The 23,927-nt window shown below is 35.1% G+C and overlaps 1 protein-coding gene across 8 annotated transcripts in view; it reads right to left on the bottom strand.

Annotated features, from left to right (window-relative positions):
• Positions 1-23,927, bottom strand: part of KLHL5 (kelch like family member 5) — an 86,629-nt gene that overhangs the window by 32,644 nt on the left and 30,058 nt on the right. For all 8 annotated transcript variants that reach the window (XM_055326510.1, XM_055326512.1, XM_055326511.1 and 5 more), the window contains 5 exons: positions 19,445-19,627; positions 16,592-16,728; positions 15,652-15,848; positions 10,578-10,790; positions 1,532-1,718 (listed from right to left, as the gene is read on the bottom strand). In XM_055326510.1, the coding sequence (XP_055182485.1) occupies positions 1,532-1,718; positions 10,578-10,790; positions 15,652-15,848; positions 16,592-16,728; positions 19,445-19,627 (917 nt within the window). The remainder of the gene's footprint in view (positions 1-1,531; positions 1,719-10,577; positions 10,791-15,651; positions 15,849-16,591; positions 16,729-19,444; positions 19,628-23,927) is intronic.

The raw sequence follows: 23,927 nt of genomic DNA, 5'->3' as shown, positions 1-23,927 counted from the left end.
GTGAATAATTTCTGCTAGGCATTCCAGGAGAGGGAACAGCTAATGGAGTAGCCCAGATGTGGGATAATGTTTGACTTGTTCCATGAAGGAAGCGGAAGCCAGCAGGGCTAGAACTGGAAGAGTGAGGGGAGAAGTAGAATGAAGTGAGTTCAGAGATGTATTCCCAAGTCAGAGAGGTGCTGTCAGGGGATTGCAGGCTACCAGTGCTAGGAATTCAGAGGAAAGGAAGATCAATGTACTGAGAGATAATACACAGAAAGCTTCTAGCACACCACCTGGCAGAGGAGGCACTATATATGATGTTTGTTACTATTATTGTTGCTGTAACAACTGTTGCAAAAACAGTACAAAGAATTCCCAAATACCTTAACCCCAGATTTCCCAAATGTTGTTTTACATTTGCTTTTGCTGTATACACGTGTGTATAAATTTTTTTTTCCTGAATTGTTTTAAGATCAAGTTGTAGAGATGATGCCCTTGTACCCTAAATACTTCAGTGTATCTTTCTCAAAGCAAGAAACCCTGTTACGGAACAATACAATCATCGAAATCTGGAACTTAACATTTATACAACGCTGTTATCTGACCAACAGACTTTATTTGGATCTTATCACCTGCTCCAGTTATGTCCTTTAGAGCAAAAGAAATTCAAGGTGATGCAGTATAATAGCTGTCATATCTCTTCAGTCTCCTGAAATGTGGCACGAATTCCTGAGTCTTTTCTGTATTTTGCGACATTAACATTTTGGAAAACTACAGACACAGAAGTCATTTTGGAGAACGTCTCTCAACTTGGATTTGTTTGTTTTTTCCTCACGATTAAATTTGAGTTGTTCACTTCTGGCGAGGATACCACAGATGTACAGCTGAGTTGTCCTTTGTATACTCCTAAGAGGCACATGCTGCTGATTAGTCTCATTACTGGCCATTGGATAATAGCTCATTCGGTTGAGGTGCTGTCTGCCCCGTTTCTCCACTGTAAAGATACTAGTTTACCCTTTGTCACTAATAAGCAAGCGGTTGGAAGATACGTTGAGTTGAAGCTAATTATCTGTTCTCAAACTTTCACCTACTGGTGGTAGCATCTATTGATAATTTTTGACTGAATTAGTTATCATGATAAATTATAATTTTTTGAGTCCTTTCTTTCTGTAATTATTAGTTGGCATTCTAATAATAATTCTAAAGCTGTCCCTCCCCTCGTCTTTATTTGTACTAGTGTGGACTCATGAATACATACTGATTTAATAAATGATAATCTTTTATCATCATTATCTATTTTGGTGTTGAAATTATCCCAGATTTGGACAGTGGTGGTTCCTACAAACTGTCTCTTCTGTCCCTTGTACTGTCTTCATTAGTTGTTGAGCACTTCTTTACTTTCTGGGACTATAAGATGTTCTGGGTTTACCTTGTATTTTTCCAGTCCTGGAACCAGCTGTTTCTCTAAAGAGCTCTTTGGCCTGTGTTGTTACTAACTAAAGCTTCTTTTTTTTCTCCCTTGTTCCCCCAAATAAAAGATTATTAATACCTTTTGTTGAATCCATTCCTCCAACTGCAAATAATGTTCCAACTGTTGACTTTCTAGGTTTTGTCCGAGGGCTTTGTAACATGGGTCGTCTCTCTGGTAATAAATGGTACTTCATTGCTTCCATAATAAGTTTCTGACATTCTATATCATCCCGAAAAAGTGCATTATTTTCCATGTCTGCCAGGAACTAGAAAAGAGTGGTGAGGATGTATACTAAATGAGCAAGAAAATAGTAATTAAAAGAACATATAGTTCACAAATGGAAATGATCTCATTTAGAAAAAAAAAAATCCAAGCCTGGACACTTTTTTTTTTTAAAGATTTTATTTATTTATTCATGAGACACACACACACACAGAGGCAGAGACACAGACAGAGGGAGAAGCAGGCTCCTCACAGGGAGCCCAATGCAAGACTTGATCCCTGGACTTGGAATCACACCCTGAGCGAAAGGCAGATGCTCAACCGCTGAGCCACCCAGGTCTCCCGTGGACACCTATTTTTAACTAATATATTCAATATTTACAAGATCGGCATTTTAAATTTCACTGAAAAATATAAATTGAAGAAGACAGGTGGTATGCTCTGAAACCTGAATAGTGCTTATCTCTGGGTAGTGGAGAAATTGGTGCTTTTTAATAATCTTTTTTACTGCTTTTCTAAAAAAATCACTTTATTTTTTAAATTAGAAATAATTTTAACTGAAGAAGTGTAATTATAAATAGAAATTGACTAATTAGACTGCATTTACCTGACCTCTCTAAACAGTGCTCAAGGAACAGCAGGGGTGCCTGGGTAACTCAATGGGTCAGCATCCAACTCTTGATTTTGGCCCAGGTCATGATCTCAGGGTCCTGAGATCTAACCCCCAGAAGGGCTCTGTGCTAGGCAGGGAGTCTGCTTGAGATTCTTTCTCTTCCTCTCCCTATGTCCCTCCCCCTTCTTAAAAAAAAAAAAAACAGCAAAAACACCTTACAGTTTCTTAAGGGCAAAGAACTCTAAATGGTGATTACCCTAACAAAATTTAAATCCCTTCTGCTTCATTGAATCCAAGTTTTAAACTTTATGTAACTTTATGCAAATGCATAGAAATGATTTCATCCTGACTTTTAAAAAATGTGTTTCTTTTCCTTTTGTGTTTATTTCTCCAACTACCTCCCACCCCTCTTTTTGCTGTATTTCTTTTATTTACTATTGATTCATGTGAAATTAATTTTTAAATAGAGTATGAGCTGAAGAATATTTTAATTTCCTTCAAGGTAGATGGCCAGTTCTGTACCACCACCATTTATTAAATAATCTTCATTTTCAAGTGAATTGAACTTTGGTTATATATTATATTCTTATAATTATATCTCAGTATATATGAGACCCGTTTTCCGATTCTTTATTCTTTTCCATTGATCTGTCTATTCCTACTCTAATATCAAATTTTTTACTGTCTTTATAGCACACTCTGATTTTCTGATATAAATCTACCCTTACTGTTCATTTTCATAGTTTTCTTGGCTATTTTTGAGTTTTTAACTTTCCATATAAGCTAAAGATAAATTTATCTAATTCCCCTTCACCATCTTGACCCTGTTGGAATTCTAATATGAACTGCATTAAATTATTTATTAATTGTGGAAGAATTTACATTTTTATGATACTGTCTTTCCGTTCAGGAAGCCTTTCCATTTGCTGTATACCTTTCTTCATATAGGTCTTATGCCTTTCTTGTATTAAATATACATATTTAATATACATATTACAGATTTTATTATTTTTATTGCTATTGGGAATGGATTCTTAAATTTACATTCTGCAAATATTTTGCTGGAGAAAAAAATCTTTTGATTATTTTATCCTTATATTATAATCTATTATTTTACCACATTCCCTTATAAAACTGTAGTTATTAGGCATACAATCATAATCACCACCCATACAGGGATAGTTGACATCTCTTTCTAATGTGTATGCCATTTACTTCATTTGTATTTTATTATTACAATTGCTAAAACATTTAAAGCAATGTTAAATAATTAGTGATACAGAGTACCCCTTTTCTGGTTTGAATTGATATGGTTTTAGTGTTTGACTATTTCGGATGAAAGTTGCTATAGCATTTAGTAATCCATCTTTATTCTATTTAGGCTATTTTCTTCTCTCTCTATTTTACTTCAGAGTTTTAAAACTGAGAATGGTTCCCACATTTTTTCCAAACGCCTTTTACAAATTTACTGATACGATCATATGGCTTTTTCTCCTTTAACTTATTGATATAATTTTCTTGACAGATTTACTTATAATCACTCTTACATTCCTGGAAAAAGGCTTGCCTGGTCATAGTGTATCATTCTTTTGATACACTGCAGGACAGTATTCGATAATATAAGACACATTTTACATATCACATGATTCACGAATTTAAGTATATAATTCAGTGGTTTTTTTAGCAAATCTGCCAAGTTGAACAACCATGACCATAAACAGTTTTGGAACATTTTCATCATCCCAGTTAGAGCTCACATGCTGTTTGCTGTTTAAACTGTTTCCCATCTCTTGTCTCATGGGCTTATCTGTCTCTACAGATTTGCCTTTTTGGGGGGATGTTTTATATAAAGCCATACAATATGCTGACTTGCTTTTTAAAATTATGTTTTTAAGGTTTACCCATGTGTAGCATGTATCAGTACTTCATTTCTTTCATAAAAAATTTTTTATTGTAGTTGGTACACAGTGTACAACATTGTTTCAGGTGTACAACATAGTGATTCAACAATTCTATACATTATGCCCACAAGTGTATGCTTACCCACCATTGGTCACTGTTCAACACTGTTACAATACCACCGGCTATATTCCCTATGCTGTCTTTTTTACCCTATGACTTATTTATTACATATGCAGAAGCCTGTATCTCCCACTCCCCTTTACCCATTTTGTTCATCTCCCAACCTCTACTGCTCTGGCAACCATCAGTTTGTATTTATGGCTCTGATTCTTTTGTTTTTGGATTCCACGTAGAAGTTAAAACAATGGTATTTGTCTTTCTCTGTCTGACTTCTTTCACTCAGTGTAACACCTTCTAGGCCTATCTATATTGTCACAGATGGCAAGATCTCATCCATTTTTATGGCTGAATAATATTCTGGTGTGTGTGTGTGTGTGTGTGTGTGTGTGTATACCACATATTCTTTATCTACTCATCTATTGATGGAATCATGGGTTGCTTCCATATCTTAGCTATTGTAAGTAATGCTGCAATAAACACAGGATTGTGTATAATTTTTTGAATGAGTGTTGTTTTCTTTGGATAAATACCCAGTAGTGGAATTACTGGATCATATGGTATTTCTATTTTTAATGTTCTGAAGAACCTCCATACTGTCTTCCACAGTGGTGAGGCCAATTTAAATTTCCATCAACAGTGCATGAGTGTTCCTTAGTACTTCTTTTTATTGCTAAATGATATTCCATTTACGGATATACCACATTTTGTCTATCTGTTCACAGTTGATGGACACAGATTATTTCCAGTTTTTGGCTGTTATGAATAAAACTGCTACGAGCATTTGCATGCAAGTCTTTATGTAGATAAATGTTTTCATTTCTCTTGGGTAGATAACTAGAAATAGAATTGCTGGGTTATATGGTAAATACATGTTAACTTTTTAAGAAACTGCCAAACAATTTTCCAAGTAGCTACATCATTTTATGTTCCCACCAGCAATATATGAGGGTTCCTGTTCCTCCACATTTCTACTAACAGTTGTTACTATCTCCTTTTATTTTAGCCATTTGAGTGGGTGGGGAATGCAGTTTTACTTTGCAAATGCAAATGAGTAATAATGTTGAGAATATGTTCATATCTTGATAATGGAAGAGTCTCTAACAAAAGTCACTGTAAAAAAAAGTTCATGGTTTTTGGAAACTGAGAACAGCATGCTAACAGTAAAAAAGCCAAATTAAGACATAAGTCTCAGGACCTGTGCCAGAGTATATATTATGATATTAATTATTCCATATTTTTTCTACACACACAAAATATAGTTATATTTGCTATAGAAACCATTGCTGAATATGCACTGAGTTGGCTCATTTTGACTGATCTTAATGTTTATATTACTTTTGCTATATGTAATTACTTTAGTCCTTTCTAAATAAAAATAAATGTGAAAAAATTATAGAAAGTAAAGTCTTGGGAGACTTACTAGTTACTGCAATTTGAAGTAAAATATATATATATATATATTCTAAATTTTTATTTATTTATGATAGTCACACACAGAGAGAGAGAGAGAGAAAGAGAGAGAGAGAGAGAGAGAGGGGCAGAGACATAGGCAGAGGGAGAAGCAGGCTCCATGCACCGGGAGCCCGACGTGGGATTCGATCCCGGGTCTCCAGGATCGCGCCCTGGGCCAAAGGCAGGTGCTAAACCGCTGCGCCACCCAGGGATCCCTAAAATATATTTTTAATCATGCTAACAGTCTCTATACTTAATGAATAATGGGATTAATCATATTTAAGTAGGAGATGAGAGTAACAGAAGGGAATGTAAAACCATTAACCCACATATCAGATTAATCAAATGGAAGATACCAGAAATCATTTGGAAAATCATTCAGAAGGCACTGAAAGAGAAAAAATACAGACTTGTATTCTCTGCATTTTAGGTGAACACTATGTGTCTTATCCACTATTAGAGAATGACAAATAACTTAAATGAAAATATGTAGAAAAAAGAAACATTTTCAATGTGTAAATTTTTATCCTTACATACCTAATCTCCATATGATTATTTCTCTACAACTGTCCCTTCCAGTACTACTTAGTGTATAAAATAGAATGTGAATATTTCTGAATTCTATAGGTTTTAAAAATGTTTTGGCATCAAAAACAGGTAAATTAAAAGAATGGTAAAGGTAAATACTGGCTCATTTTATATTTTTGACTTTCAGTAGAAAACAGTAATGAGAATTGAGAACAGAATAGTAAAGACCAAGATACTTATAATGCAAGCTAACCATTGGGAACTTTAAGAATTTAGGTGTCAAAATATTTTAAATAATGTACACTTCTCTAGTATTCCTATCCACATTGTTTGAAGCTTGATCAAATAGAAAAGCTTGTGATGCATTCAAAGGTAAACAAAAATCCACAAACATGTATCTTCTGGATTATTCAGAGTTAAAAAAAAACACATCATAACAAACCACACTAAATGATCATTTGGTAGAGGATGACAATTACATATATATTTCTTAGGTCATTTTAAGGATCTACTACGGGAGACACTATAAAAAATTACTATATATGTAAGTTACATCCTTTCTAGCTAGACTCAATAGTGTTTCATATTAACAAAGTAGGGTATAAGCTCGTTGGGAAAGGAACTATTTCACAAAAGTAAATTCTTTTTAAAAATTTTATTTATTGTTTTTAAATTTCATTTATTTTGTTTAATTCCACTATAATTAACATATAGTGTTATATTAGCTTCAGGTGTATGATATAATGATTTGGCAACTCTACATTACTCAGTGCTCATCATGATAAGTGTATTCCTAATCTGCTTCACCTATTTACAAAAGTAAATTCTTTAGGTAAGTGGACTTGGTAGCAATTTTTAAATATTAGTCACTTATTATTTGATACCCACTGGACAGTTTAAATAATTGTCATATGTTTCTATCTTTCACAATAAAACATACAGAATATAATCCAATGTTTTCTTCATGAGAATAACTGGGTTAATCCAGTGGATCTTCTGTCCTTATCATGTCTCCTGTGTAATATCAGTTTATGTTAAAATTTCCTCCTCCTTGACCTTAGAATCTCTTTTTATTTTTTTAATTTAATTTAATTTAATTAATTTAATTTAATTTAATTTTAGAATCTCTTTTTAATAGCCCTCTAGTTATTTAGGCAAATTTAGGAATTACTACTAAACACTACTGTTTCTGAGGGTTCCATCTCTAGTGCCCTTGCTTTTGCTTTGGCCAAGTCATTCTCTTCCTTTTGGCTGCAACAACCTAAATAAGAAGTTTTCAAAACTTCTTCCTAGACTCCAAGAGGATGAAAGGTACCAAGAAACTCTGGGAACACAATTCTTCCATCTTCTTTCCACTGTAAAATCAGCACTCCATTTTGTATTCTTTGCCTTAAATGACAGCACTTTCCTTAACTTAGTTGCACAAATCAGAATCATTCTGGATCCCCTTTTTTTTGTACCCCACACCTTTAAGTTGTACCAATTCTACATCCTAAACAGCTCTTGAGCCTGGTAATTTCTCTACCTGCACTGCCAGCAAGCACCTAATTAACTTGTCTGAATCCAATAGTCTTCCTAATGGATTTCTACTTTGACTGCTCTAATTCAATATCCGCAATACAGTTAGAGAGGATCCTCCTTCCTAAGCAAGATGGTACTTATATCATTCCCTGCTTAAAATCCTTTAGTGCTTCCCCACTGCTTTGGGGATAAAATGCAAACTCCTTGGCATAGCTAGAGATTCGTTGTCTTCCCACTCTGCCCTTTTATGTCTGCACTAGAGCCATTAAAGCTCTCTTGCTTGATGTATTTGCTCATGACTCCGTAACTAGGTCCAGTCTCCTATCTCTCCTGGGCTATCATGCCCCAGTCTTCTGGGTAGCTACTCAGTATGCCGACCAAGTGACACTTCAGAAAGTTCTCCTAGCTTCCCCACCATCAGCCTGGGCGGGCTACTCCAATTATTTTTATAATGCCATATTCATATATTCATCACAGCCTTCCTCTCATTATATCATAATCACACATTTATTTTTTAACTTACTTCTTCCTCCACTTGATATACCTCCCCAACCCAGAAATTTTATACACAATATGTTCAAGGGGCAGACTGGTTCAGTGAAAAAGGCACAGAACTTAACTCTGTCTCTTATTAGCTCTATGTTAGCCAAGTAGCAAAGGCAAATAAAACTACAATGCAGAAGGACAAAAATTTATGCAATCACTTTAGGATTGTGAGCATATGGTTTTACTTGTTTGGCTGGTTACTTCATTTGTACAACAGGTGTTAGGCTAAATGAGTGCCTTTCCACTCTAAGATCTTGTGGTTATGATTATCAGCAGTATCCTGGATAACAGAAACGTGAAATGTCTCTAGGAATCATGCAAATATAGTATCATAAATATTTGAAACTGCAGGACTTAAGTCAATTGTCAGGTTATGGAATCACACAGATTCTTTTCAAAGTCTACTAGGATTTTTTAGATTTAATTTTCTTTAACCTAGAAAACGATAAGGAAAAAACTTCAGCTAGGTACCAGTAAAACAGAACTCTCTTTTTGAAATCTGATTTCAAGGGAAACGTTTTAGAATGTTATTTTTCTTGAATTGTCAACATTTCATATGGTTTCACTTCTACGAATTCATATGATAGTTTACCTCTGAAAAGGAGGTCTTTCTTATTAAGGATTGGTAGTACTTTTTGTCTTTATAAGGTAGAGAGCAAACAGTGACTTCTGCTAACAACTGCCAGACGAAATACATAATCCTCAAGATAAATACAAATAAGATAAAATTTATGGCACTTGAACAACAAAAATCTGAGCTTGAGTAGTCACAGCTCATTCTTCTTGTACTTTCAAGGCCTCTTTCTCTAATTCAAGCCTTCAGGATAAGCAGTAAAGGAGGTAGAGGAAATTATAGTACAGTGGTCTCCCTTAACCATGGAGGATATGTTCCAAGAACCTCAGGGGATGCCTGAAACCCCAATAGTACTGAACCCCATATATATCTTTTTCCTATACATACATACCTATGATAAAGTTTAATTTAAAAGTCAGGCACAGTAAGAGAATAACAGATAATAAAACAGAACAATGAAACTGTAATAAAAGTTATGTGAATGTGGTCTAAGTATCTTATGCACCTTCCTTCCTCTTGTGATGACACGATATGATAAAATGCCTACGTGATGAGATGAAGTGAAGTGAGTGACACAGGCTCTGTGATGTGTAGTTGGCTACCGCTGACCTTCCAACAAGAGGTCAGAAGGAGGATCACCTGCTTCCTGACCATGGCTGACCACGGGTAACTGACACCATGGGAACGCGAAACTGCAGATAAGGGGGGGACCACAGTATATTCCGGTTAAAACTGTACAAAGGGGAAAGTATGCATGCAAATGTGTTCTGACTGATTGCCTTGAATACACTAACTAGATATCTCTCAATTCTAAAATAATGCTAATAATTCTACCATGATTATTTGTAGCACATTTGATCTCACCGAGCACTTTTCTCATCTTTACAATAATCCTGTCAGATAGTCAAAGAGGATGTTATCTCCACCTAACAGATATAAGAGAATGGGGTGTGTGACTATGCCAAGACAGAGAGTTTTAAAATGTCAGAGCTGGAGGGCAGCCCTGGTGGCCCAGCGGTTTAGCGCCACCTTCAGCCCAGGGTGTGATCCTGGAGACCTAGGATTGCATCCCACATCAGGATCCCTGCACGGAGCCTGCTTCTCCCTCTGCCTGTTTCTCTCTCTCTCTCTCTCTCTCTCTCTCTCTCTGTCATGAATAAATAAATAAAATCCCCAAAAAAAAAATGTCAGAGCTGGAACTCTTACCATGTCTCAGTTTATACATCACCAGAATCTGGCATTTAATGGATACTTAATAGATGTGTAGCAAATGAATTAATTTACATTTTCTGGCTCCTGGCATCTACTGCAAATTTCACCTGCAGCTTTACTAATTCTTCAATTGCTAGGATAGGTTTGTAAGCTGAGTCAAATAAAATTACTAACCCCCTTAGGAACAATGTTATTTAATTGACGTAATTTAGGCAGCCAGACCTTCTGAGTCAAAAACACAAGCAGAAGTTTTTTGGCTAAGTATCTTTTCACCTACACATTTCATAGGAGTATAGGTAAAATAGCCTTATTGGATAGAATAGCCAAAGGAAAAAACCTACAGACATGTACGTATTAACATGATTTACATAAAATCAATACCCAAATATTGTTGAAATTAGGATACTGATTTTAAATAATCAAAAATAGTTTACCTGGGGTGCAAGAAGAGGTAGCCTAATATAAGCCAAAAGTTTACTGAGATCTTTCCGTCTCTGTTCCAAATCATGACGAACCCAAGTAAGAAGTGCATTCAGTATTGTCTCCTCATTAGGAATGTTCATGTCATCACTCGCCAAAAGCTTTGCAATTTCACTGGCTGGTAATAATACAAATTCCTGGTTTCGAATTACTTCCATGAAATGCTCCTAGAAGGGAAAAGTAGCATATCAACAATATCGTTTCTTCTATCCATCAGTTTATTTAAGAGTAAATAAAAATTTTTGAATCAGGTGCTAAAACACATTTATACGTTTGTTAGACCTTCCTTACAATAGCATTACTGTTTCCTAGAAAGAAACACAGTATAAAATAACATTAAACTGCAAATTATGTTGTTACACTGTGTCTCCATATCAATAGAATTAAATTTTACCTCTTGGTACATTTTATATTTTTTAAGATTTATTTATGAGGCGGGGAGGAGAGAAAGAGAGAGAGCACTTGAGCAGGGGGAGGGGCAGAAGGAGAGGGACAGAAAGAATCCTCAAGCAGGCTCCCCGATGAGTATGGAGACTGATGTGGGTGGGGCTTGATCCAAGGACTCTGAGATCATGACCTGAGTCAAAATCGAGAACCAGCCACTTATCTGACCGAGCCACCCAGGCGCCCTTACCATTTGGGACTTTTTAAAAATGGAGCCGGGATTTTTAGGTTTTGCTTTGCTCAAGTTAGAGAATAGTTTTGGCAAGTCTTTCAAGAGGTGGAGGGTAGAAAAAAATGAATTAGACTCTGAGATGTAGGATAGTCTGACATCAAAGTGTGGTTACATTTGTGGTTGCTGAAGAATTTGGTTTATAGTGCAGCCAGTTACCTGGGTGAGTCATGAAGATTTCTCTTACCCAGAAATGGCTGCCAGGCAGGCTGGATTTCCCAGGACCATCCTGTACCACAAAAATCTTCTCCGACTGCGCAGAGAAGACTATATATACTTAGGGCTATCCTGGCTCTGATTGGCCTTGGCCTGAAGAGTGTTTTAATGTAGTTCACACAGCATTTTAGGTCGGTTTTAAAAATTTCTAAACTGATTTACGTCTGAAGTTCTTTTCATCTCAGAGAAAAAGAGACAAAGCAAAAGTGTTAAAATACAATGTACTGGGATTCCAGGACCTTGGACTGAAGATAATTCAGTTGCAGATACTACTAGAATTAGGCTCCTTATAATTTGAAATGGGGGACAGAAATGACTTTAGCTGTGAGATAATGACCTTTACTAGGTTGTTATGCTAAACAATCCAAAGATATGGGAAATTTACTATCTGGAGTACAGGTTACAAGTCTTAATGCATGGATTGTTTACTTAGCTATAATATAAATGCAAATGCTACACAAATTGCCCCTTGATGTTTTTCTTATACTTCCTAGTGTGCTGTGGCTGTCTCAGCATACATGGTTTTAGTGAAATAGCTAAGGCCACTTAAATTAGAGCTAGAGATAAGGATTACCAGTAAATATCTTCTATATTAAAATGAGAATTATATGTCCCATATACCTTGCAGTAACCCAAATTAGGTACTGATCTAAAATATATCTTGGGTTGAAATTCCTTTATTAGAAATTCTTAACAGGAAGCCATACATGAATAATTAACTAAATTCAATTGCTTCAATTCATCACGATTTGTTAAAAATGCCCAAATGTATCTATTTTAAATGACTATCATTTTCAGAAATATATTTTAATAAAACCTCAATGTTGGCTTCAAGCAAACTGTTCTACTCAACTGTGTACTGACATTATAAAATAATCTGGTAACACATTGCAAGAGCTATAAAAATGTTGAAGCTCTCAACCAGTTATCCTACTAGCAGTTTAATCCTTAATAAATAATTCACAAGAGGAAAAAAAAAAAGCTGATGCTTCCCTAATGATGCTTCTCTATATTATTATTTATAATAGTATAAAATGGGAATTAGCCTAAAGGTCCAGCTATAGGGGGTTGTAACTCAATGGGCTATTATTAAGCAGGCATTAAACATTTTAAAAACAAAGATCACATAGATACATGGAAACACATTTATTATATAATGTTAAGTAAGATTCTCAAGAAATCAAAATAATATACATTTCTAATTGCTCAATGGTAGTGTACAATATAATCAATATTTATAACATTTACACCATTCTGACCGTATCGATACAACTACTGCTTTGCATTCGAATGGTATTAATGGCATTACCAATGCAATGGTATGAATTCAAGCAGAAAAGACTATTATATATGTTATTATTTATTTGTTGATTTTCTATTTCAGAACTGTGCCCATTCTGACCTAGTACAATTCATTTTAAGTGAAAATTGAGTCTCTCAACAACTGAACTCAAGGTTAAATAAAAGTGTTTTTCAAAAGTATTACTTGGTGTTACACCAGGTATTTTAGCAGAATTCAGTCTTTTCTTCTAGGTTGAGAACCAAAATTCAAAAATTCAAAATTAAATGCTTATATTTATTTCACAAATCCATAATGCCATCAATTATTTGTAATGACATACCCAGTGTTAGACTTTTGGCAGAGGTTAAAGGACTCATGCCAGGTCACATTCAATGGCAGTCAGAGTAAGAACAAACTCCTAGATTTCAGGATTATAAGAAGGAACTCCTCATTCTTTCCTACCTGTATTCACAGAGGATGAGTGAATGCCCCAAGTACGTGCAACATTTACTGATTGTGACAACTGAATTCACTATGTGGCATTATGCTTACTTCAGATTTTAACTCTTTTTTTGTGTTGTTGTATGAGCACAGGGTGATATATGGAATCACTGAATCACTATATTGTACACCTGAAACTAATAGAACACTGTATGTTAACTAACTGGAATTAAAATTAAAACTTAAAAAAATCTATTTTGTGATATAAATAGCTATCATGTTACCAAACACTTGCTAGCATTATGCCCTTTCTTCATTTGGAATTAGTTTTTAAGCAAATGAAATTACCAAGGGATTTATTTAAATTGAAGATTGAATTTTGGTATACATTTTCATTGGGTTCCCATAGCAACAATTCAAATCAGACAATCTGCTACTAAATGACTTATTGTTATTAGAATTAAATTTCACCTCTGTTGAAACTGAATAATGTCAGATAATAGCCTTGAGACAAAAAAAAACACTCAAATAATTGGCTATGAAAATAGCTTTAAAAACATTGAGCTAAATCAATAATCATGTAAAAACTCTGTATGGTTACAGAACATAACTACACTTATCATGGTAAGCCTTGTATAATGTATTGAATTGTTGAATCACTATGAGGTACACCTGAAACTAAAATAACACTGCATGTGAACTTTACTTTAATAATAAAAAGAAAGAGCCAAGGGCAGCCCGGGTGGCTCAGTGGTTTAGTGCCTCCCTTTGGCCCAGGGCATGATCCTGGAGACCCGGGATCGAGTCCCATGTTGGGCTCCCTGCATGGAGCCTGCTTCTCTCTCTGCCTGTGTCTCTGCCTCTCTCTTTCTCTCTCTGTGTGTTTCTCATGAATAAATAAAATCTTTAAAAAAAATAGCCAATTTAAACTTATATCTAAGCCTTTATATCTAATCAGCCACTGTGCCTCTACTGTAAACAATAGGAGTGACCTAAATGCATACAACTGTTTTCATGTGAATAAAACTCTTTTCTAGGAAAGAGATATTACTTAAATGATAAACTGATTATGAAGAAAAGAAACCCAGCTTTATTTTAGTCATCTTACTCCTAAAATTATTTGAACCTAAAGTTTAAGGTCAAAATGAGATATCTGCAAGGAAAGATACAGACGTAGGTGGGGAAAAATCTTCCATGAGACTGAATTTAGAAGATGCTTGGTCTATCTGGTATTGCCTTTTGTATGAGGGCTTTTGTTCACTCACATCCAATTCTATGTATTGAATAGAGTAAATTTGTACAATGATGGTAACAGCAATGAGGATATCATTTATTGACTGGGGATACTGTGTGTCAATCACTATTTTAAGTGCGACACTTCTATTAACTCATTTAATCCTCATTTTGAGCTTATGAAGGAGGTAGAATTATCCTTCCCAAGAGTTGTAAACATCTGTTCTTATCATTTTTTCACATCTCTATTTCTGTATGAAAAATTCCTAAAGTATTTGTCAGTCTCTTCACAGACAAACCAACTTAATGGAAGAATGGAGGAAAAGGTAGACAAAAGCATCTTCTTAATTTTGATACAATCAATAATATGGATAACTGGTATGTTTGTGAGAATGTTCACATTCTTTCTTAAGAGCTATATTGCCCTAATTGCAGGATTAAAGCAAGTCTTCGATTTTTGCCCAGCTGGGAAGACCTAACTGCCATAGTGTAACAAGATGGTCATTCCTTAAAAATCCAGATATCCCCACTCCCCCATGTCCCTGTACTATGAAGATTATGGGGCCTGGTCCTAACAATATGCCCTCAATATGCCCTTCTTTTCTTGCTATCCTAGATCAATCTATATCCATTATCCTCCTGAGTCTGAATGAGAACCTCCTCTGCGATTTATTTTGAGCACATAATTTGCTTCAATTCATAAGAACATCTTTCTACATAGCTAAAAAAACACTTCTTACATATAATCAGGTTTATCTTTAATAAAAAGCCTCCCTTTGATCCTATTGTCTGTACCGCACCAATACCCCACAATCACTGTCACCAATTTCCATCTGTAAATATGTGGGCCATTCTGAAATTCATCCAGTGCTACAAAGTAAAACGTAGGGGAAATCCTGCTCTACAAAGCAGCAGATCTGAAAAATCTTGAATAGGACAGTCCTTGGCCACTGCTCTGCCTTTTAGCAACTGTAACAACTCAGGCTGGACTCATAGATCCAGGAGAAATATTACTTGGTGTTCTCTCCTTATAACTCAATGAAAATGTTCTGCAATAGACAGTGAACCTGAACCTCAAGACGTGTGGCAGAGCCATGGGAAAACAGCAGCACGTAGATAAACCTGCAGCAATAAGGAATGAGGTAAAGAGCATATGACTTTCTGCTTCTCAGAGAATACATACCATAGTATAATTGTGAGCCACTTTATGCAAATCTGTACAACCTTGGGCATCAGCAAAAGAACGGATTCCAAGACAGTTGGATGGGTGAAGCTGTTTCATCAAAAACTTACAGCAAGCTTCCACAACCTGTGAAAGCTGAAGGAGGCAAGCTGTAGACAGCAGGCACTCAATATTATCTTCTTTTAATTCAAGGCGGCCTTAATGACAAAAAGACATTCCATGAACCATAGAACTGTATTAACTTTGATGTATAAAATAATCAGTGTTAACAGTAATAATTCTACACAAGAGCTCCTTATATGAATTCTAGACCTAGATGATTTCAGATGGAAAAGACAAAGTACAAAATGTGAAAAAACATTATTAGTTCTGTGACTTCTATTAAAATAAAAAACTAATGGTTTATTTTCAGAATTTTTAAATGATGCTTTAATTAAGTAGCATATCTATTATATATAACTCAAATTTTAGGTGCAATAATTTAAAAACATTATATAAGTCATCTAATTATTATATTAACATTTAAAAATACCAATCATAAGGTTAATTATGACAATCATTTTATTTCATTTTTAAAATACTTTATCCATTTGACAAAGAGAGCACAAGTTGGGGTACGGGAGTGGTAGGCAGAGGGAGAGGGAGAAGCAGATTCCCTGATAACCAGGAAGCCTGATGGGGGGCTCCATCCTGGGACTCTGGGACCATGGGCTGAGCTGAAGGCAAACATTTAACCTAGTGAGCCACCCTTAACAACAGTTTTAAAGATTCTAATAGAGAGATTTTAACCTTTTATAAAGGTATTACCAGGAGTGATGATTACAATAGCAGAATTCACTGTTAGCTATGTATGGCAGGCTTTACTAAAAGCAGGAACCTGAAATCTAATTATACAACATAATTTTAAGAGGTTTTAGATTTATGTTTTCAGATTTATTACCTGTATATGCATACTGAATCAAAGACCATAGTGAATTTGGTTCAACACCTTCCATTTTTATTTCTTCTTGTCTTGCTTCCCTGACATCATTAGTAAACATGGCAGCAAAATAATCCGAGACAGAGGAGAGCACCAATCTGAGAACGTACCAGAAGAAAAAAAAATCAGTGACCACATTAAAGTTGATGTTCATTAATAAATACTGCTTCTTCTCTCTCTCTCTCTTTTTAAAATTTGTTACCCACAGAAAGTGCATGGTACTGGGAAATGCATTTTAAGTTTGACAAATTGCTTTATGCTCTAGTTCCTTCCATGGAGTAATAAATTACCATTACTGAAAATTTTCTGCTGAGGTAAATGATTTACCCATTCATTACTCAAATACCATTTTATAACATCTAGAAGAAAACCTAAAGCCCACAGCGTTAAACTGACTATATAAAAAAAGAAAAAAATCATAAAGGTTATTTTCTGTTTATCCCTTTTGGAAATAACCTAAGGTTTTTTTTGGTTTTTTTTTTTTTTCAATTTAATTGTAGAAGTAGTAGACATATGGGAGAAACTTTTTTTTTAATTTTTTTTAATTTATTTATGATAGTCACAGAGAGAGAGAGAGAGAGAGAGAGAGAGAGAGGCGCAGAGACATAGGCAGAGGGAGAAGCAGGCTCCATGCACCGGGAGCCCAATGCGGGATTCGATCCCGGGTCTCCAGGATCGCGCCCTGGGCCAAAGGCAGGCGCCAAACCGCTGCGCCACCCAGGGATCCCATATGGGAGAAACTTGAGAATGGTTTTAGCAGGTTGTTTTTAATTTTTGTGATTTATTATTATTATAATGTTCACATTTTGTTATCAAATGATAATACTTTTGTTATAACTCTACAAAACTATAATATTTTTATAATAGTACATTATTATATATTAGGTACATCTCTGACCAGATTTTTTGATAGCCCTATATGAACAAAAATAGGTTATAAATATATATTTTGAAACGTAGATTTTATTTGATGTCTTGGAGATATTTCTATGTTGGCACATTTATATAGATTTACTTTATGTATGTATGTATGTATTTATTTATTTTTAAAGAAATATGAACAGTGAACAGTTGAAGCTCCCTTGCATTCCCCTCTACTTCCATTCTCCTCCGTCCCAGGAGTACACTGTGGGGTGGTTTGCCAGATTGCTCTCCAAGGTGCTGTGCCAATTTAGATCCCCAGCAGCATTGTATGAGAGAGAACACTTTCCCACAACATTGTCAGATGTTAAAATTTTTGGCCATCTGCAATGTGTTAAATGGTGTCTCGTTGTCATTTTAATCTTCATTCCTCCGATTGCTAGTAAGACTACAGATCTTTTCAAATGGATATTGGTTGTTCAGGTTTCTTCTGAGAATTGCCTATTTATTCATCAACTCACTAAAGAAATTCACACCTAATAAGTACTTGGCACTGCTCTAGGTCCTTGGACACATGCGGTTCAAACAGAGTGCGCAAGGACAGAATGTCAGAGGGCAATGACCATCACACAGGCCACTGGGCTCTCACAGTAATGTGAGGAGTCATTGGAAAGTTCGATCATAAGAGTGACCAGATCTGAGTTCTATTTTAAAGGATCACTCAGCTGCAGAAAACAGAATGTAGGGGAAGAGAGTAAAAACAGGGAGACTGGGATCCCTGGGTGGCGCAGCGGTTTGGCGCCTGCCTTTGGCCCAGGGCGCGATCCTGGAGACCCGGGATCGAATCCCACATCGGGCTCCCGGTGCATGGAGCCTGCTTCTCCCTCTGCCTGTGTCTCTGCCTCTCTCTCTCTTTGTGTGTGACTATCATAAATAAAAAAAATAAAAATAAAAATAAAAATAAAAATAAAAGAAAATTGGAAAACAGGGAGACCAGTTTGCAGTTTCTGCCACTGGTAACCAGAATGAGATGGTAAGAGTTCACACATATGTGGTACTGAAGGTAATGAACTCTGTTGTAGAAATAGAGAATTTGAGATGTCTCTGAAATGCAGGTTGAGGCATCTTCATCTTTTCTAATAAAATGCAGGTTGAGGCATCTTCATCTCTTCTAATAAACCCACGCTCTAAACACAAACTTTTTGTCACGTTCTAATAGCATCTTAATAAATGTATGCCCACTGAATCACTGGGAACTAAGACCAAGCCCATTTTTTCCTAATGATTTCACTTCCACTTTGGAAAATTTAAGAAAATCTTTGGGACAGAATGTAATTAGTTTTTAAAAGCATTTAAAAAAAACCCTTAGGGGTCATAACAGTGATTAATACAGAACAATTCAATATGGAATTATCAAAAGAAACATAATGAATTGTTCTTTATTAAACATCTCTTTTCTTATTTAAAAAAAGGTAGTACTTTATTTGTGTTAAAGGCTTTTGTTCCCTAACATCACTGCTTTTCTTACTTCTTGGAGATCAGGAAATAGAAGTTGGGATAGATGTTGCTATTTTAAAACTGCAGTTTTTGCCATTTCATTCCACTAGGTTTTCTGCTTCTAAATATTCAGCTCAAATTTCCATTGAGTTTGCTTATTTAATTGGTAGAATTTAAGAGAAAAACTGCTCATAGAAGCTGAAATCTATACCAAGTAATACTAACTGATCTGAGGTCAGTGTGTTTTGTTTTTGTGTTTCTACAAAGGAAAGGACTCTTTTGGGGTCATTTAATATATAATAATTTCATGTGCACTGTTTTCTTTGTAGAAATCCCATGAAAGATATCCCTTTCCAAAAGCATATGGAATAGTTAGTTGGAGCAATATCTCAATGTACATATAAGTAAATTAGTATGGAAATATTTCTCACATATAGAGATTTAGAAAACAATTACCTATGCGCTGGAATTCTGCGATCACCAGCAACTAGAATTACATCACACAACTGTTTATGCCTCAAATAGTTTTCCATCTTTTTAAATGTTTGCTCAGCATGATTAAGGGCTTGGAAAAATTCATCTGATGAACATGGCTCCATAGTATGGCAGGATGATAATGTCTGACTACTATTGGAAGTCCTGAAAAGAAAGACAACACATCTTTTGAAATATTACTATCACATTGAAAAGATCTTTTCTATCAAGTCCTTTAGAAACCTTTAAATGTAGTAGAAGTCATCAATGCTGCCAGTCAATAGTAACATGTAATCATTAATCATTTTTGGCTTTTAAATTCAATGATGGCTCAAATTCTAGGTGTGTCTTGTAAAAATTGTGAGTGAATGTGACATGTTAGTTAATTACTACATATATTCTTTGTGGTGTCTATTTTTGAGATTTTTTTGGTCAAAATAATTTCTCTGTGGAAAAAGAGCCAAGCTATATTCATAATGATAGTATATCTCCTAACATTATATTTAAGGGTATAAGAGATCATTCTTTGGAAGCAGAAAGGCAATGAAACTATTTTAGAAACATAAGTCCAAGCCATCCTTAACTTAAAAATGGGTTATAGTCCACAGTTCATTTATAGGATAACTGTTTAGAACATAAAACACAGTTGACCTTGGACCAATATGGGCTTAAATTGTCTGGGTCCACTTATACATGGATTTTTTCCAATGAACATAGTGCAGTACTAAAAATGTATTTTTTCTTCCTTATATTAGTCTTAATAACATTTTTACTCTAGTTTACTTTATTGTAAGAATATAGTATATAATACATAAAACACAAACATTTTATGGACTCTTCATAATATTTGTAAGGTTTCCAGTCAAGAGCAGGCTATTACTAGTTAAGTTTTCGGGGAGTAAAAAGTTCTATGTGGATTTTTTACTGTATGGGTGTTGGTGTCCCTAATTCCCACATTGTTCAAGGGTCAACGTACACTGTGATAAAAACAATGTTACAAATAATTAATTTGATTCTCTAGCCTGTCTGCAAAAGCCCAGCCAGATAACCTATAACTTATATTATAGGTAAAAGAAATCTGATGGCCTAACTTAGGTATCTAAACATTATATGAAATTTCCAAATCATTAATTTGAAAGTAGGAGTTCTATGGTTTCATTTGATTTACTGATGGAAATGGTGAAAAAGTAAAAGGGTTACTATTAGGAACTAAGTCCTAGGTCTACCCCTCCCTGCACCGTCCCCCACCAGATCACTTGAATCATGTAATCAACATCCATTGGCTATGCAATTAACTACCAATAACACCATAACTTAATTCTCATTTCTTGTCAGATCCACTTTTAGGGATATTATGATTCTGACAAATGCTTTGTCGATTCAATCCTCACTGTATCTTGAGATTATTCTTAATATAATTATTTAATAATCCTATCAAAAAAGAAAAAGTCACTGGATCTTTCACTTTTAAAGTAGAGAAGGGAAGCCATGGAGATTAAGTGCTTTGCCAGGAGTCACGCAGTTTGTTCATGACAGACAGGGCTGTCACAGAGACCACTATGTGTTCACTTTTAAAGCCCTTTTTCTTTTTCTTTGGAGCCTATAACTAGACCGCATTACCAGCCTCTCTAAGACAGGTGTGGTCTTATAATGGAAACAAACTGCATCATGTCCAGGGTACCGTGGCTAAGAGCAGGTGGTCCTTTCTCGTGCTTTCTTTCTCTTTACAGGAGCTGAGTGAAGAGGAGGGCTTAGAGGAAGGAAGAGGTAAACATACACATGGAAGGTCACCCAGGTAAGAACATTCACAGAAGTTACACTCACAAGAATTTTCGCATTGTATTGAGATTTATCCATTTTAGAAAATAGCAGAATCTCTACCTAAATTCTCCCGCCCGACACATTTTTAATGCATACAAATATGTAATGCATACAAAAATGTTCTTGGAAAATAATTGTCAATAACAATAATACAAGCAAAATATAACAATATATAACAATATATATATTGTTATATATAACAATATATATATATATATTGTTATATATAACAATATAACAATAATATAAGCAAATTATCTGGAATGCATGTGTTACACACTATGAATATTATTGGTGTAAGGACTTGGAAAACCCAGGATAAGATACTCAACATGTACGAAAATTATTATAAAACTATATTGAGTAATGTGTAATTATAGGTTGCTTACAGAAATGAATGAGAATTAAAAATCATTTTAAAATCTAGGAGAAAACATAACATGAGCAATGACAGATGATGGTAATTTTGGTGAAGAACAATTTGAAGATTTAAAACATACTGCAATAAAATGAAGTTTTATATTGTCAAAATACGAACAAATGATAAGAGTTTTACTGATCTAATAATGAAAGAAAATTAGAATTTTTAATTTTCATAAACCACAAATTCTTTCAAGAACAAGATTAAGTAAGGAAATCAAGTACTTCTTTCTTAGGGTTCCTATATTTTGTATTACATTTCTTATATTAAATTCTTATTGGTGGCAAGACAGTTGAATGTTTTTGAGTTAGTTGAATATTTTTGAGTGATGAATTGCCATCATCCAAACATAAATGCTTATCAGTGTTAACTTTTGAAAGACCAATAGAATTTTATAATAGGATTACAAGGCTAGTTTTGATTTTTTTTGTTTTATTTATTTATGATAGGCACACAGTGAGAGAGAGAGAGAGGCAGAGACACAGGCAGAGGGAGAAGCAGGCTCCATACACCGGGAGCCCGACATGGGATTCGATCCAGGGTCTCCAGGATCGCGCCCTGGACCAAAGGCAGGCGCTAAACCGCTGCGCCACCCAGGGATCCCCACAAAGCTAGTTTTGATGTTGGTATATAAGCCTAATTAATAAATCAGCAATACCTTTTCCTATCAAGAACTTTCAGGATGCTTGGCTCTTTAACTTATGGAATGAGTAAGAACAGCCTGAGGACACTTTCAGCATCTGTGTTCAGAGCCTCATTCCCTAAGACTGATTCACTACGTCTGAGATGGAACCTGAACTTACATTTTTTGAAAGCCCTACAGATGATCTGAACACACATCACAGGCTGAAAAGCAGTGGTGTATACTTCAGGAAGAGATTACACAAATTAGCATATGATGAACTTACAGGTTCAAAGCACCACTTTATACCATAGATACTTTATTTCAAACATGTGTAAACTGAATTTTTTTGACTTAAATATTTTAAATGAACTAGTTGAACTTAATGGAATATTTGTTATTTTTAAAATGAGCATAAAGGTAAAACATCAAAAATCATTTATATGTAAACATGTTAACAAACGGTAACATTTTTCTAAAATAACATTTCAAACTTTGTTATTTGCTTTCAAGACTTCTACTGCCATCATATGTTAAATAAGCATATTATTTCATTGTGACAATTAATTCACTGAGATTTCTGGGTACAGAAATCACTTCCATCCACTGCTACAAAAGGAATGCAGGCTTCTGATTTGTATCCTATGGAAAAGTGAAGCCACCCATTCACAAAAGGAGTGTGAAAGAGTAAGAAACAGAGCTATTAAAAAGACTTGAAGTGGGGCAGCCCGGGTGGCTCAGTGGTTTAGTGCCGCCTTCAGCCCAGGGCCTGATCCTGGAGACCTGGGATCAAGTCCCATGCCAGGCTCCCTCCATGGAGCCTGCTTCTCCCTCTGCCTGTGTCTCTGACTTTCTCTGTGTCTCTCATGAATAAATAAAATCTTAAAAAAAAAAAAAAAAAAAAGACCTGAAGAGCTGCACAGCTTTTTGGCATTTCTTGTTTTGTTTTTAAGAAACTTGGGAGTTTATATATGTAATTTTAATAATACAAGAATTTACTAAAAAAAATTACTGCATCTCTATACAATTACAGGATCTTGGCCATTAAAAAAATTATATACTGAATTTTTACATCTAGAAGGAACCTATGCATTTAATTCAATTCCCTTATTTTGAGATGAGAAAATCTGAGGCCTAAAATGGACAAAGTAATCCACTAAAGACACATAGGCAGTCAGTTACAAAGCTAGGATCCGGAAGCCTTCAGAGTGTTGCCCAAACCACTCACAAATAAATGGAAATTCTTAGGCCTTTACCCTTAAGGTATCAGTGAGCTCAAGGGCTAAGGGTACGAAAGGAGAATGATAGTACAATATGAATGAAGGTAATCTCACAGAAAGAAAAGAGAATTAAGAATTTTAGACAAAATACCGCTATGTGGCTGCCCCTTTGTTGGGTATGAGAACAAGATGTCTTTTAGGTTTCCAAGGAACAGAGGTCACATCTATATCCCTGACTAATCAGACTGCTTTTAATACTATGGCTCCGTGTAATTTACAATATTAATATTTCCTTATTACTTCTTTTCCTATTATGTGCTTTGGTTTGGAGATTTGAATTGTAGAGGTGTACTGTAGTAGTTAAGAACATTTTAGGAAAAT

Source organism: Nyctereutes procyonoides, unplaced genomic scaffold, assembly GCF_905146905.1.
Source record: "Nyctereutes procyonoides isolate TBG_1078 unplaced genomic scaffold, NYPRO_anot_genome, whole genome shotgun sequence".
Lineage (NCBI taxonomy): Eukaryota > Metazoa > Chordata > Mammalia > Carnivora > Canidae > Nyctereutes > Nyctereutes procyonoides.
The sequence above is the reverse complement of the archived record's forward strand: the minus strand, read 5'-3'. Positions and strand labels throughout refer to the sequence as shown.